Raw genomic sequence first — 15,000 nt, 5'->3', positions numbered from 1 at the left:
GAAAACCAATAATACAACTGGACAAAAACAGATTTCTTCATTTTAAATTTTTATTGTAAACAGGATCCTATTGTACAAATAAGTTCTCAGTCCTCAGTGAAGAAGTAGATACAAAAGTAAAAATACTGTGGGTGCTGCAGATACCCTCCCAGTAACGGGTGTGACAGTCACGGGCAGAGCTTACAAGAGATGTACAGAATAATGACTAATTGGTGTTGGACTTCTCTGATAATTTTGCAAGCAATAATTCTGATGCTGACTGAACACATTATGAAGTAATACGTTATTTCCCTGCTGATAAATTTTCTTACAATAAGCTGAAACTACATGATATATTTTCCCGCATGTTTCCACCATCTGCCCAGACTGATTGTCACAAACACTTTGCAAAACACCTGCTGTAAATCAACACAAAGTTTTAATTGTTACCCAAGTACACTGTGCCAGTCAATACTAAAATGAATCCTGATATAAGTTCAATTTCAAATTATGCGCCAAAGATGACATTATCTGTACATGAAAAACAAAAAAATCACAGGGAAGGTTATTTTCATTGTCTGCAGATTAAAGTAAAAACATAATTGCATCTACATATTACATAAAACCTTTTTTTTTATCAATGATAGTACATTAAAATCTGATGATCTGACCAGGTCACTGCTCCAAACTAGTGACTAATTATTCAGTTTCTTTGGTTTGTGTACTTTCCCTTATGTTTATCATCCTTGGCCAAACTGTATAAAAAAGTGAACCTGTGATGCAGTCAAATGTGGATGGTTTCTACATGAAATGATGTCAACTTACATGTAAACCAGCAAGTATCATTTCTAATTCTTGTACCATGCAAAATTAAGTAGCTTTCACAAAACCCACTGCCACAAAAAACATGAGTGCGTTTGCAGGATAAGGCACACTCTCTTGGGATCCATCTGCCATGTAAAATAATTTACAATCATAACATCCGATCCTATTTTTTTCGAAGGAAATTTGCAATCACAAAATATGGATGGAAATACCTATACTCCTAATAACCATATATCCATAATGGCCACAGTGTTTCATAATGTGACCCCAATGCAAAGACATACCACTTCAATGAACATCCTTCTCTATCTAAAACCCTGTAAATCATATACCATTTAAATTCTCACGGAAAATCTCTATAACATACTGTACAAGCATAGCTACACCAAATGCATCTAAATGTAGATTACTTGAATAGTCTTAAAAGCTAATAAATTAGATTAAAAAATAAGTTAGCTGAACCACTCATCATATGAGACAATACGTAAATATACCAACAGGCCAACTACTCAACAAGAAATAAAGACATTCTCTGCAGTCAGTTTTAGAGATCAATAATCTCTTACTATTATTTTGGAGATCGAAATCTTATGTCCCCCAAGGATGGAGGTATTCACTGATTATTGTAGAACTGTATGATAACATGCTTAAAAGTAGGTTCACTCTACATTTCAATGAACATCTACACAATTCCTAAGCACTTGGACTTTTAAAATAATTTTTATTAGTCTTTTCTATACATCTTATAATTTTAGCCTTTAAACTTGAATTGTTATTTTGGGGATATGCATTTTCCATACCTTTCTTGCAGCAATAGTAATATTTTTATTCACCTTAATGATTTATATATCACTGTGATTTCAAGGACTACGACTTATGTCTGAAAATTCACTGTAAAGTATGTGAATCTATGCTAACAGTGTCTTTGGTTCTGAGTGAAAAGAAAAACAAAACCTAATACTAACTGTTCACTAAAAGGAGCATATACCTGTCAAGACACTAAATTCCAGCAGGTTTTGCAACTGTGACAATGTGGTGACACTTATAAAGAAAACACTGACTGACCACCATGAATAAATCCTTTAGCATTGAAAACTGCCCTAAACTCTATGGTGAGACAATGGACTGCTCAACTGGACCTATTTCTTTAAGCAAGCTCTTTTGTGCAACACTGGCCCCCACATAGTAGGCACACACCTAAATATTTCAAACTCCTGAAGCAACTTGGAATACTAGCAAGGGTACATAGGATGTGCTTGATGTGCTCCATAAATAGTAACAATAGTAAATCTGCTTTTACAAGTACACAGATAAAGCAAAGTGACTGAAAAAGAACTGGGGCCAGTGATGACACAGCACAATACAGATCACAACGCTGTCACCTTGTTCTACCTATGTCACCAAAATTCCAGAACAAACAAGGTTACACAATACACTTGAAAATATTTCTGGCCAATCACTTTCAACACATGACATCAGTTCTTGTTAACTGAATTATGTACAGATATTCTACACTTATCAATGCAAGTTGAGGCAAAGTGATAGTAAAATACAACCAGAATTTAAAATGTGTTATTTTTACTTCAGAGCTGCACAGCAACATTTCCCAATACAGAAAAAAAAATTAAAATAAAAACTTACAACCAAGTATAGAAAACCCCAAAACAGCTAAATTCTCTGCTACTACAATCATGTACAATCCTCTTCCATATTCAATTTCATTGCTATGAGAACACTTTTAAACTGATCTTTTATTTGCATAAATACCTAATAGCTACATAATCAGCCAAGGTTGAAGCATATTCTCTTGTTTAAGTTGAAGTGAAATGGTTAAACACTGAAGGACAAAGGTTCTCTCAACACTGAAAACTTTATCAAGCAACCCTACAGTGCTCACCTGGTATTATTTTCACGAGTATGCTACAAAGTAATATGATCTCAGCAATTGTGATCAATAACCGAGTTGCTGTTCTTGTCCCTTGGTCAAGCTGCTTTGAAATGGTGCCTTTGACACCTTAAAAAATAATAATAATCACAATAAAAATATTAATGATTATTACAATAACTTCATCAGCCAAATATTGGCTATTATGTATCATATACCATATATGATCTTCACAAACCTACCAAAAAAGTATTGTAACAAGAGACACACAAGAAAATCTCAAGGTCCTATTTAGAATGCTAACTAACTATCAAGAGGTGTAGAGAACAATATTACCACAAGCATAACCAGATAAAGAAAAAAAACTTTAATGATTATTACAAGAACACAAATGTGAACAGGTAACAAGACTGAGATATGAACCCTTCTCAAGCACAGTATATGGTGTGTATATATAAAAACAAGTTTCAATAAATATAGCAGCCTAGATCTGCAATCTTTTCATAATAAAAAAAAACAACTATCATGTGAAAATAAACTAAAAAATTATAATCAAGTTAAGACCATTAATAATCTGGATAACTACCTGTGAAAGAATTATTGAGTAGCACCCTCACTGTTTGAAATATATGATCATATTACCTAATATCAATTTTATCTCGTCTTTCTCACGTAAAACTCACTCTCCTAACTAAATGCACCATGTGATTTTAAAAATTTATTTCAATATCAACAACTTGTATTTTATCATTTGAAATTAATAGAAATGCTTCTTCATTTAAGAATGAAGAGTAATGATTACCTTTTTGCCATCATGAATTCACAAAATTGTTAATGAATAAAATTTTAAAAATACTTCTTTTAGAGCATTCCTATGACAACAGCCTGACTATAAAAGCACTTGTACAAGACAAATGCAAGGATTACATGAACTACCAACAGAACTATTCTGAAGGAACTGCAAAATAATTCTTACTTTTGTGTCTAAGAAAATGAGGCAGAATATTGCATTCCTATGTCCAATTTGCTTACAATCAGTATTACAAGAAAACATAGAAAAAATGGAAGTTATACCATTGAACAGGCTGAGCTACCTATCAGCAAAGTACCTTGACCAAAAACCTTCATTAAAAAAAAACATAAGTACATTTCTTGAGCAGTTCTGACATTTTATCCTGCCAGACTATCATAAAATCCAACTTTGCATCTGTCATACAAATTCTGGTTAATACAAATATAACTATATCAAGAGATTCATGGAAGTTAAGAACTGTAAAAATATTACTTTAAGTAGAATCAGCATTGTCTTTTAGTAAACTTGCAATACAGATCATGTCTACATTTTAAAAAGATGAGCCAACTACTGATTCTGGTTCATCAAGATCATAAAGTTGTATGTGAGCTGCCCTTAACTTCCTAGCTCATATACAAATGTGTGTTTGTGGTTAACTGCAAAAAAGAATAAGCTCTTTAGTATTACATTTTCACTTCCACAAATAAAAACATTTTTATTTGTAGACTTCAGAGAGACCAATATCTATATAGCAACCTTTCCACCCAGCAAACAGATTACCCACTCAACAATAATAAAAAGTGGAGGATAAAAAAAAATCTAAACTACACTTCATCCATACAAAATTAATTGCTCTTCTATGCAATTCTAAAATCAATTACATGCAAATATGAAAGAAAAATGTGTAACATTTGTAGACTGTTTGCTACTCTTGTCCAGGCTCTGAACAGAACTGTCTCCAAATAATGAGTATGCAACGAGGCAGGATCTCTTAATACAACCTATGGCCCGTACTTGGGAGTATACGCCAACTGAGTAATATTCACTGACGTACAATTTCAATTATCAAATGGCATCATTAACAAACTTTACTGATAGTATGCATAAGCTTTATACAATATATCTTTGAAAAATACTTGATTTTGTAAGTAAATAGGAATTAAAATTCTAAATCTTATGATCTATCAGGTATTTGTAATGCAATTTTAATTTTCTTTTCTGGACGTTGTAGTATTACAAGGTATCTAGATTGGGAAGAATCATACAACTTATTCTTAAGATTTAAAGCTTCTGAGATACTATGGGTAAAGAACACAGTTCTCATTATGGACATGCCTCTGTTCTGATTTGGACGATATGACCTGCACATGAATATTACTATGTACTTTGAAATTCCTGTACATTAAGAGTCAATAGTAAAAAAGAATTGAAATAAGTCAAATATATATATATAATCTAAAATTAAAGCAATTTCATTTAAAACAATTTTTCCGTCAACTACTTTCTGCTTCACAAACAAGAAACAGCGTAAGATTAAAAAAAGAGGGGCACACTTTTAACAAGTTACATTCCAACACTTCCCAATAGCTGCTTCTCCATACATCAATATAATATTCCTTTCTCATGCACTAATTCCAGGTTATAAAGCAGAAGAGATGACAGCCACTCCCAGCCTTCCCCTCAAATGGCAGACACATGCCAACCTGTATGCGACTTTTGTTATCATCATTTACACCAGAAGTTCCTCAAAGTATCAATCCATCCTCAAGAACTTGCATTTTTACAAGTGTAAAAAGTCTTTGTAAGATAAGTCCAGTTTCTGAGGTCTTCATGACACAGCGTAAACAAGTTTGAAGCTGAATACAGGAAGAAAACACAAGTTTAAAAAAATAATATACAGATGTTCTGGTCTTATGATAAATCATCCTATTTCAACCAAAACACTGTAATACCTTCCAACCAACATCTCATCTCATGCTTTGCTTCACATAAATACATTTAAATACAATCATTTACACTTCAATAATTATCTCTGCGTTGGTAATGATGTTGCGATGGAGAAGCATGTGGCTGGTTGTTAAATCTGGAACTGTAAGCTCTACCCCTGCTCCCAGGATGCTTTCGCATGTTGAACCTGAGAAAGGAAGACTAGTATTCAAGCAACGACTTAGCCTGTAATTTTGCAAGAATCTCACAGCAGCTCTATTAACCTGGACATTTACTTACTCATTTCTTTTTTTCACTTTGTTTTACAGATTGGATTTCTCATGCAAATTTTAACTAGAAAATATTTTCTGATACTCTTTTCATATTGCAGCATAATTTTTTTTATTTATCTTTGTTTACTGAAAGTAGCAATCAAGACATTTATATTTCACTTTTGTAATTACAATCAACTGCATGGACTCATTACTATACATGCACATTTACAAAACTGAAACTGTTCCTATTCTTAATTAGATCTAACAAATCATCAATGACTAAATAAAAATTCAGACGTTTATGCAAACTAAAGAAGACTCACCTTTCTCTGTCACACTCCATATCTTCCAGTCTCTGAGTCAGAGCTAGCTTCTGCTGGATGGCCATTCGTAGCAAAGAGTTTAGTGTCTTTTTCTCCTCTTCAGCTGCCACTAACTGACGTTGCACCTCGTCTAACTGTGTTACATACTCCTCACAACGTGCAGCAAACATAGCACGGAGACCTGTGATTCACAGAAACAAAGCATACTTAACATATCATAAAGCTAGTGCTAATCTCAGTTAAATCATCTTTAAACAGAGATCAATATAAAAGTTCCCCAAAAAATTGATGCTAACATACTATTATTTTTTAAACAGATGTATTTTGTTTATAAGGCTATCAAAGTACATGTGAAAACAAAAACAAAACAAAAAACTCACTGGAGAATGTAGCAGCATCTTCCTTCAAGAGACGCAGTTCGTTGCGAAGTTTCATCATTGTTTCTGAGACTATGCTCTTTTCTGTTTCATACTTGGACTTCAGATTGGACAGTGCCACCTACACATAAAAGAAAATTCATATAACATGTCCTGGTACCTGATACAGCAGTTTCCCTTTTGGAATATAATACCAATCAGCTGTAAATGACATACCTAAAATAAGAAATAGACATTGACAAGATTAAATTTAAAGAGATTATAAATACATCAGTAATTTAGTCATATCATTATAGTTTCCTAAAATGAGAAATTGCTGAAGCGTAACAGTACTTTAAAATCAAATATCTAAATACAACTTCAGCATGATAAACTCAAAGCAGATGACAGCTTCAAATTTTGATCCTTTAAATTCTACTTATAAGAAAATTACAAAGTTCCCTTGATTTAATTACTGATAAAGTAGACACAACTAGCAAATCAGAAAAAAAGCCTTACCTCTGCAGTCTGCTTGTTGGCCTTCAGTACGGTGCGAAGCGTGGCAATCTGTTCCCTCTTAGTGGAGAGCAAGGACTTCAGTTTGATCACCTGCTCTTGAAGTTCCTGTACTTCACTTTCACTAAGACCACCTGGGTGAGATTGAATTTATTATTTAAGAATAAAATAATGCAAAGGATGAAATCTGAATTAGCACATGAATAACTTCATTTTTTGTGTGTTTTATACATTCTGTAACATTTTGTACTAAACTCCCTATAAAATAAACAATGTTATCTTTCATAAATGCACATATTTACAGTTTCAATTGAACAAAGACTCTACCAACATCAAATTCTGCAATCTGACATTATCTTGTGGATGTAAAAGCAAAACGCAAGTAATCTCACTACACTTACTATCAGATGATGCACTCTCCCTGAAGTGTCCCTTCTCCTTGCTTAATTCTATAGTATGTTCCACAGCCTTCTTCAGATGTCTGATCTGATCTTGGATGGTATCTATCGTATTGCGGACATCTTTTGGATCACTAGAATCATCCTAGAAAATACACGTGAAGTATAAGAAATCATTAGAGGTTTGGAAAAACCTAGGTATAATTCTGCTATCTAATGAATTTTAAATTTCTAAGATACTAATAATAGCAAAAAATTGCATACTACCTATACTTGTAAGGAAGCTACACAAATATGCCTAGACTTACAAAATCTGTCAGAGGAACATCTGTTCGCAACTTGTTCTTTAGATTCTCCAGCATTGTTGTAATCTGTGTTGGTGAAGATACTTTTTGGTCCTCTCCATCTGCAAAAGAAAAAAAACATTTATCAGATAATTGAAAAAAAATCACATAAATACATTATAACAGATCAAAACAGAAATAATGTAGCACATAATTAGTATTAATCCAATGCCACCGGGTAAAAAGTTTTGGCAAGTGGACATAATAACGGGATTCTTGGCGCATATCAGCAGCTTCGCCTATTTACGCCTGGCTCATTTGGTAGTTTGCGAGTGACATTTGGTACCTAAAAGCTTTTATTTTGCTATAATTTATAAAAATATTATAATTTTGAAGGTTTACCTTCATTAAAGATGCTATTGCCTAAAATCTTTACAATAAAAATGAAGTCACTACTATCGGAGAAAAACAAGCTCCATCTGACGAGCCAATGGCACAGGAATGGTCAAGATAAAATGCCATCCATTTTTTGGTCCACAACAGCCATGGCATGTACGTACAAGCCACCCAGCGGCTAGTGGTTGAACCGGGTTCATTTCATTTACATCTACAAGGTTTCTATAAGTGTATCAAATGATCTACACAATCATTAAAAACTTACAACTTTAATGGTGCTTGATAAAAAATGGATATGGAACCGATTTGACTTCTCTCTTAATAAATGTAATTAATATATATCATGAACTCATTAGCCTTTACATATTCAAGTATTTTCATTTCATGGAAAAATAGCAACCTTTGTTTACCCGATTTATGTCTTTCCAGACCAATTATAGGTAACAAATGTGTCTTCTATAATCATTACACTTCTAACTTTAAAATCTTCAAGAAGGAGCAGACATCACTTACCAGAACTCTTCTCTGTGTGATGTCCCTGTTTACTGTGATCAAGAAGTACCCTTGATGGGGTTTCCCCATTGACTGTGCACACATGGTGATACAGCTGTGCAAGCATTTCACTGATACTCCTGTTCAGGAAAAATAATATAATGTTATCAACTCAAAAAATACTGAATAAAATATTTCACTCCCATTTACTATACAAATAATCTGTAGTGAAATGTGCTATATATTTAAAGAGCTGCTTATAACAAATTTATATCAAAATGAATCTATTATAGATACCTAAAATAAAGACGAATGATATTTTGCAAGAACAAATTATTATATCAAATTAAAATAGAATTTTCCACCATAAGCCAACAAAATTAGATGAATTTCTTCATCCTGATAAATATGCCCTCCCTCTTTCAAAAAAAGTACAAACCCTAGATCATTTTGTGTGATTGAGAGTGAACCCTCTCGGCTGTTAAGCATCTGGCTCAGGATGTTCACATCATTGCCCAGATCCATGGACTTCTGTTCAGCATCCACCAGCTGAAGAAAAATATATGTAAGTATAAGTTGAGGTTATATACAATGAAATAAAAACTGCTATCAAGACTAAGGACATTTATAATAATCAATCATAGCACTCACCATATTTCTTCATCAAATTAGTAAGTAATATTACAGAGGACTTTACAACAGAACATTTAAAAGCCAATAATTCGTACCCTTGCACGTAGTGTTCCAACTTCATTACGAAGTTGCTGAACAGCATCACTTGCTCCTGCAGTTTCAGAACTCTGAATTTCTGCCATGCTCTTTTTGAGTTCATTGATCTCTTTGGCTGCAACTTGATACCTTGACTTTTGCTTCTCCAAAAAGCTCACCAACATAGCTGAATCATCAGCATTCATCTATAGATTTAAAATTTGGCATTATTCAAACCTAAGCCAAAGAATAACATCTCTATAACAAATTTCAAAATCTTTATTAGCACAACAAATTTTCCAAACAATCTAATAGCAAACGCCTTACCTGGCTAGGATTTTCCTGATCATGCAGCTTTACTAGAGCAGAGATATGCCCCAGAAGATGTGACACTCTGGCATGCTGTGCATCTAGCTCCTGACGGGTCTTCTCCAAGCCTTCCTGACTCTCTTTCAGGTTGGTAGTAAGCTGACTCTTCTCATGTTCCGCCTGGTAAGAATAATCAACATGATACATATGGTACACACACAAAATTGTCTGTACATTATGGAGTATGTCATTTAATCCAATAATTGAACTTATTACCTTGCTTCTTATTTCCCTTCCCATACTATATCTATTTCTATGACATAATCCAGTGCTCAGGTAACAATTACAGATACTGTTAACAGAATTATAACATTTCTCAATTACTTCTATTTGCAGACATAAAAGTAAAGCATACCTCCTCAAGCTTCTTCTCCAACTTCCGAAGCTCATTCAAATGGATTTCAGAGAACAGATCTCCCCCTAGAGTCTCAGCTGATCCTCCTCCAGCACTCATCAGCTCTGATTCTAACCTCCTAAGAACAGGAGTATCGTCTTCGCCATCGCTCTCACCAAAATCTGTGCTTCCTAAATTAAAGGGCCAAGTAAATTACAAGTATTAGCTCAGTCCAACCTAATTTTTTAAAGACATTATCCTTCAGGAAATACCATTTGTTTGAAAAAAGCTTTTCGAGACTGACCTGAGAGTTTCATGCTCATGGCCAGGTTGGAGAGGTTGTACATGGACTCAGAATTCATCCTGGCATCCAGTTCCTTCTTGAGAGCATACTTTGCCTCCCTCTCAGCTTGCAATGACTCAAGTGCTTCTTCCATCTGCCTCTCTGCAATCTTCTTGAGGTTAGCAAGCTCCTCCACCTGCGAGTTGAGCACATCCGTCTCTTCCTGAAGGCGTCGGATCTCATGTTTGGCTCCTTCAAATTCAACTTGTGACGACCTATAATAAATCATTCAAGACACTGAAGTTTTAAGATTTCTAGAAGATATTTAGAAAATCTATACTTCTTTAAAACAGGGCATTCCATGTTATATATACTGATAGTATATAAAATAGTGTATATAAACTAATAGTATAAAAAAAATATATAGCATAAATAAGAAGACAAAATAAGAGAGACCTAAACCAAAACAATAGATCAGTGTTTTCTCACTCGCAGAAATGAGAACTGGCAATATCGTGTTTAGGAGCTACACAATGTCCCGTCCCTAGTTAATCACATAATGGCACCAGTGGGAGGAGAGGCAGAGGTGGCTCACATATGGCCACACCCATCTCATTTTACTTTAATACCTTCAAGTATCAACTTACCAAGGGGAATTTCCCAGTTTTAAAAATCTAATAGAAAAATATTTGGCTTTACTGTGTATAGAAATATATACTATACAGTATGAGTAATATATCATAAATAACATATCATACATAAACACACACACACAGGCGCACACACCCACACATGCACATCCACACACATGCACCCACGCACACATGCTCGCACAAGCGCACCCATGTACGCACACAAGCACACACGCACGCACAGTTCTAATAAAGATAATGGAAAAAAAAAAATGCAATGACACAGACACACAAGCGCACACACACACACGTCTGCACAGACACATAAAAAAAAATTATTACTTAAATAGAAAAATAAGAATATTGTATGCTTTGCCACTGTATGAACACAAGCAAACAATTACTTATACTTACTTGAGGTTAGAGATCTGCTTTTGTAGCGTAATGTTCTCATCTTCAAGCTCTGCATAGTCCTGGAAGAGCCTCGTCTCTCGGAACTTGAGGTCTTTGAGTTCTGTTCTAAGCTGTTTCTTCTCATGATCACTTATATCTTTATCCTTGAGGAGCTCATGAAGTTCTGTGTAGTAACGGCTTTTTTCACTCTGCACACGTTCTAGCTCAGCTCGGCACTGTTAACAAAGAAAGAGGTTTGTACTTTGATTAGTCTTGCTCAGCTGAAAAATGGAGAAACTCTAAAGAAACAAAACTTGTATTAGCTGTTTCCTAAAAATATTGCCCAAAATTGAGAAAAAGTGTAATCATTCCTAACATAAACTTAATCATAATATATCCATTACAATTTTGTTATTAACATTGACAAAAAAAAAAAAAAAAAAAAAAAAAATCAGACCTTGATTATCTATCCCTATTACAGTTCATAATTTAATCACAAAAAAACAAAAATTGAAGGCTATGATTTACCAGAACTTCCTACTACTATCATATCAAGTAACAATCAAACAATTTTTGGATTATAACAACCAATAATACTATACACAAAAAGACGGATAAGCATCACCACACCCAAATCTAAAAACTAGTCATCTTAGAAACTTTATCATTGACTGTGTGACTCACAGTTCTCTCACCTCCAGCCTCCGGTGAGTGAAAGGCAGTAGAAATTCCTAAGCTACCATATATATATCTTTCCTTTCTTTCATTTATCTGTTTTATTCTCTTTTTTTTTACATTCACTCTAAATCACTAACTTTTGTTTCCTTTCATTCTCAACCACTCAATCATCCTCTCTCTTACTCACATTACTTAGCACTCGCACTCATATTTAGGCACTTGTACTCACTCACACATTCACTCATTCATAGCTCTCATTAACTCTCTTCTTTTCACTCTCCATCATTTCTCCTCTCTAACACTCTTACTCTCCCTTTTATTCATTGTTTCTCCACCCTACATATTATCCCTTCGTCTCCTCTGCAATCAGACATGACCAGTAATGTAACATATTAACTCCTCCAACTCACCTGTTTCGCTTCAAGTTCAAGCTCGATGATCTGGGAGTTCAGAGAGGTCTCCCTGGCAGCCGATTCTGACAGCAGGCTCTCTTCAGTTTCAATTCCACTAGCAGTGGCCACTCGGTGTGTTGTCTGGAACTTGGCTAAGGCCTAAAACAAAAGTAAATCACTTTTAATAGTAATCCTTGAGATACAGTAAGGTTAAAAGTCATATGTATCTTATGAGAAAACAAAAACATACAACATACAATATCAATACCTTATGGGATATTTTGGAAGGCTATGAGATACATGTGGTTATATGAAACAAATTTCTATCCATTATTCAAATATTAAAATGGCTGTAACATGTTGGGTGTAGTTGTAGTGTATATCCTTGTAGCTTTTCTTTTGAAAATTTGTGTTCACGGAGAACAGAGTTTTTGTTTTTAGATAATAATTAGTATATTCAATTCACTTCTGAAATTAAAGACGGCTCCACCCGCTTTTCTCAGTTTGCTTATGAATTCTGCTTCTAAGAAGCAATTAGCAGTTAATAATGTGTTTCCACATTTACTTCCTAACATCCTTTCTGTGGGCTACACACCAATATATCTGTAGGATATATGGTAATCTGAATAAAAAAAAAAAAAATAAAAAAAAAGGAATAACAACAATTTCTTTCCTGACCAGATTATGGGAAATGACAAATTACAAATTTAAGTAATTTTGAAAGAATTAACTTTATGAGAAGTGAAGGATTTACCACAAATTCATGAAGGGTATTTTGAAAAAAAATGTACATAAAATATAAAAATACATTTGCTCTTACATCACCATCTTTGTCTCATGAAAGACAGAACATGAATGACTGAATCATTATATACTATAGCATTTATGAATTTGAACTCCCATCAACTGACTAGTCTCTAGTGAAGTGCTGACAATGTAAAAATATAGCCACCACAGAATCCCATCTCAGAGCAGATCAACCAACCAAAGCGAGCACAGTATTAGGAGCCTCTTGCAATTTCTTAAGCATAGAGTATAGTATGCCAGCCTAGCAGCACTTTTGTCAAGGGTCACTATATTTCCTGTAATTCTTTACATTAAGGATACACTTGCCAACCTAGCACTGCTTGTGTCTAGCGTCATTCTATATCCAGTAATTCTTTATACTACGTACGTACTCGCCAGAGGCTAAGTCCCTAACTCCATGTCACAAAATCTATTAACAATTTAAGTTGCCGTGACTGGGCATGACCTTTGAGCTTCATGTAATTTCTTCCTTCCCATTGGCATGGCTGAGATAAATGCATGGTAAGCAAGAGGTGATGGTTTGTGACAAGTTCTTCTACAGAGTATGGAGAGAGTAACACAAATAGAGCTAGGATAGGGGGTGGCGCAGACAAGGTGAACTAAGCCCACTGCCCATTGACCATAAGCCGTACTGCCAAGGAAAAAACATCATACCAAAACAGTACTATTGAGTTATTACCACATCCCCTTACTAATTCAGCTAAGAATTCCACAAACTAATCTAACTTAAACTAGTTTCACCACTCACTTGCCTATGCTATCCTTATGGACACAGCCACAAAAGGGGTGTGTAACCTGAGCCTCAGAATGTTGATATTGCGATACTCAATGGCAACCAGCCGCCTTACATGGCAAACTTTACATGGAAACAGCAGAGAGAAAAGACCCAAGACAATTAACATCTATGTAACTTGTCACAAAAATTTTATACAGAAGTGTGAAGAAGCAAGAGAAATAAAATGCAATCAATAACAAATGTCAAATTCTAGTGTTCTATGCAATTATATTGAGCATCCTGGTATTACTAATCTTCAACTAAAATATTATATTTCCATTTCTTGTGTACTGTTGGCAAATTTCCAGACAAAATTATCTTTACAAATGCTATTGACTTTTACTTTTTTCTGGATCCATACACAGCTGGCACTATATCACCATACATTGTTTCCCAAATAAAGCACTGACAATCATTTTTCAGATAGATCTTTAAATACAAAATAAATATTTGCTATAGTAACATTGATCAACCATTTAGATGCATATAATTCAGCAAAATTATAAAGATATAATCAGCTTACCTCTTTCAATTAATTAATCTAATAGAAAAGTTTATCTCTGCAATTATCTAATTCATGTAAAAGGGTAAAATCCAATAATACAAAGGATATTACAAGAGAACATAACAATAACTATATACATTTGTGCATTTGTGTAATTAAGGTGACAGCAATTAAACTTCAGGTAGAGAATTCCCACAGGGAGGAGCAACATAAAAAACTAAAGGCCGAAAATGAGATCTGAAGAAATGAGCGTCACAGACCGGCCCAGAAAACGCCCAAAAGCCCCACAGACCCACAGACGAGCGGAAATCTACCGGAATAAATCCCCGACAGACAGACACAACAGACACAGCCAACCGCACCTTCACCTCCCACGGACGACCCGCCAGCTGACGACCCTCCCGACCCTCCCCCTTCCTCTCTTTTCTTCCCTCCTCTCTCTCCCCCTTTATTACCCTATATCCCTATCTCCCTTTTCTCACCTCTCTCGTGTTGTCGAGTTCATGTTTGGTGTTCTCGTAGAGCGCCTCCAAATCCTCGAGTCTCGTCTGCAGGCTCTCCTTTTCCTCCAGCAGCACCAACCCGTACTGAGCCGCCTGGTTTTTCTCGCTGCTCGTCTGGTCTAATTCCAAGTTCAACCTCTCCAGCTCCTGCTTGAGGTTGTCGATGGACTCCA

At 34.8% G+C, this 15,000-nt stretch overlaps 1 protein-coding gene across 2 annotated transcripts in view; it reads right to left on the bottom strand.

Moving 5' to 3' along the window:
• Positions 1–32: 32 nt before the first annotated feature.
• The window catches only part of BicD (protein bicaudal D), a 15,091-nt gene continuing 123 nt past the window's right edge, over positions 33–15,000 (bottom strand). The window contains exons 1-15 of one of the 2 annotated variants that reach the window (XM_070130882.1): positions 14,807–15,000; positions 12,256–12,396; positions 11,189–11,403; positions 10,164–10,417; positions 9,881–10,050; positions 9,484–9,645; positions 9,177–9,362; positions 8,888–8,997; positions 8,470–8,588; positions 7,585–7,682; positions 7,280–7,421; positions 6,882–7,012; positions 6,387–6,504; positions 6,007–6,187; positions 33–5,616 (exon numbers count right to left, since the gene is read on the bottom strand). The exon at positions 14,807–15,000 is cut by the window's right edge and continues 123 nt beyond it. In XM_070130882.1, the coding sequence (XP_069986983.1) occupies positions 5,502–5,616; positions 6,007–6,187; positions 6,387–6,504; positions 6,882–7,012; positions 7,280–7,421; positions 7,585–7,682; positions 8,470–8,588; positions 8,888–8,997; positions 9,177–9,362; positions 9,484–9,645; positions 9,881–10,050; positions 10,164–10,417; positions 11,189–11,403; positions 12,256–12,396; positions 14,807–15,000 (2,336 nt within the window). In that variant the 3' untranslated portion in view covers positions 33–5,501. The remainder of the gene's footprint in view (positions 5,617–6,006; positions 6,188–6,386; positions 6,505–6,881; positions 7,013–7,279; positions 7,422–7,584; positions 7,683–8,469; positions 8,589–8,887; positions 8,998–9,176; positions 9,363–9,483; positions 9,646–9,880; positions 10,051–10,163; positions 10,418–11,188; positions 11,404–12,255; positions 12,397–14,806) is intronic. The other variant, XM_070130889.1, reaches the window with a different exon arrangement.

This window comes from Penaeus vannamei, chromosome 2 (assembly GCF_042767895.1).
Source record: "Penaeus vannamei isolate JL-2024 chromosome 2, ASM4276789v1, whole genome shotgun sequence".
NCBI classification, from domain to species: Eukaryota; Metazoa; Arthropoda; class Malacostraca; order Decapoda; family Penaeidae; genus Penaeus; species Penaeus vannamei.
This window is presented reverse-complemented; position numbering and strand designations above follow the sequence as displayed.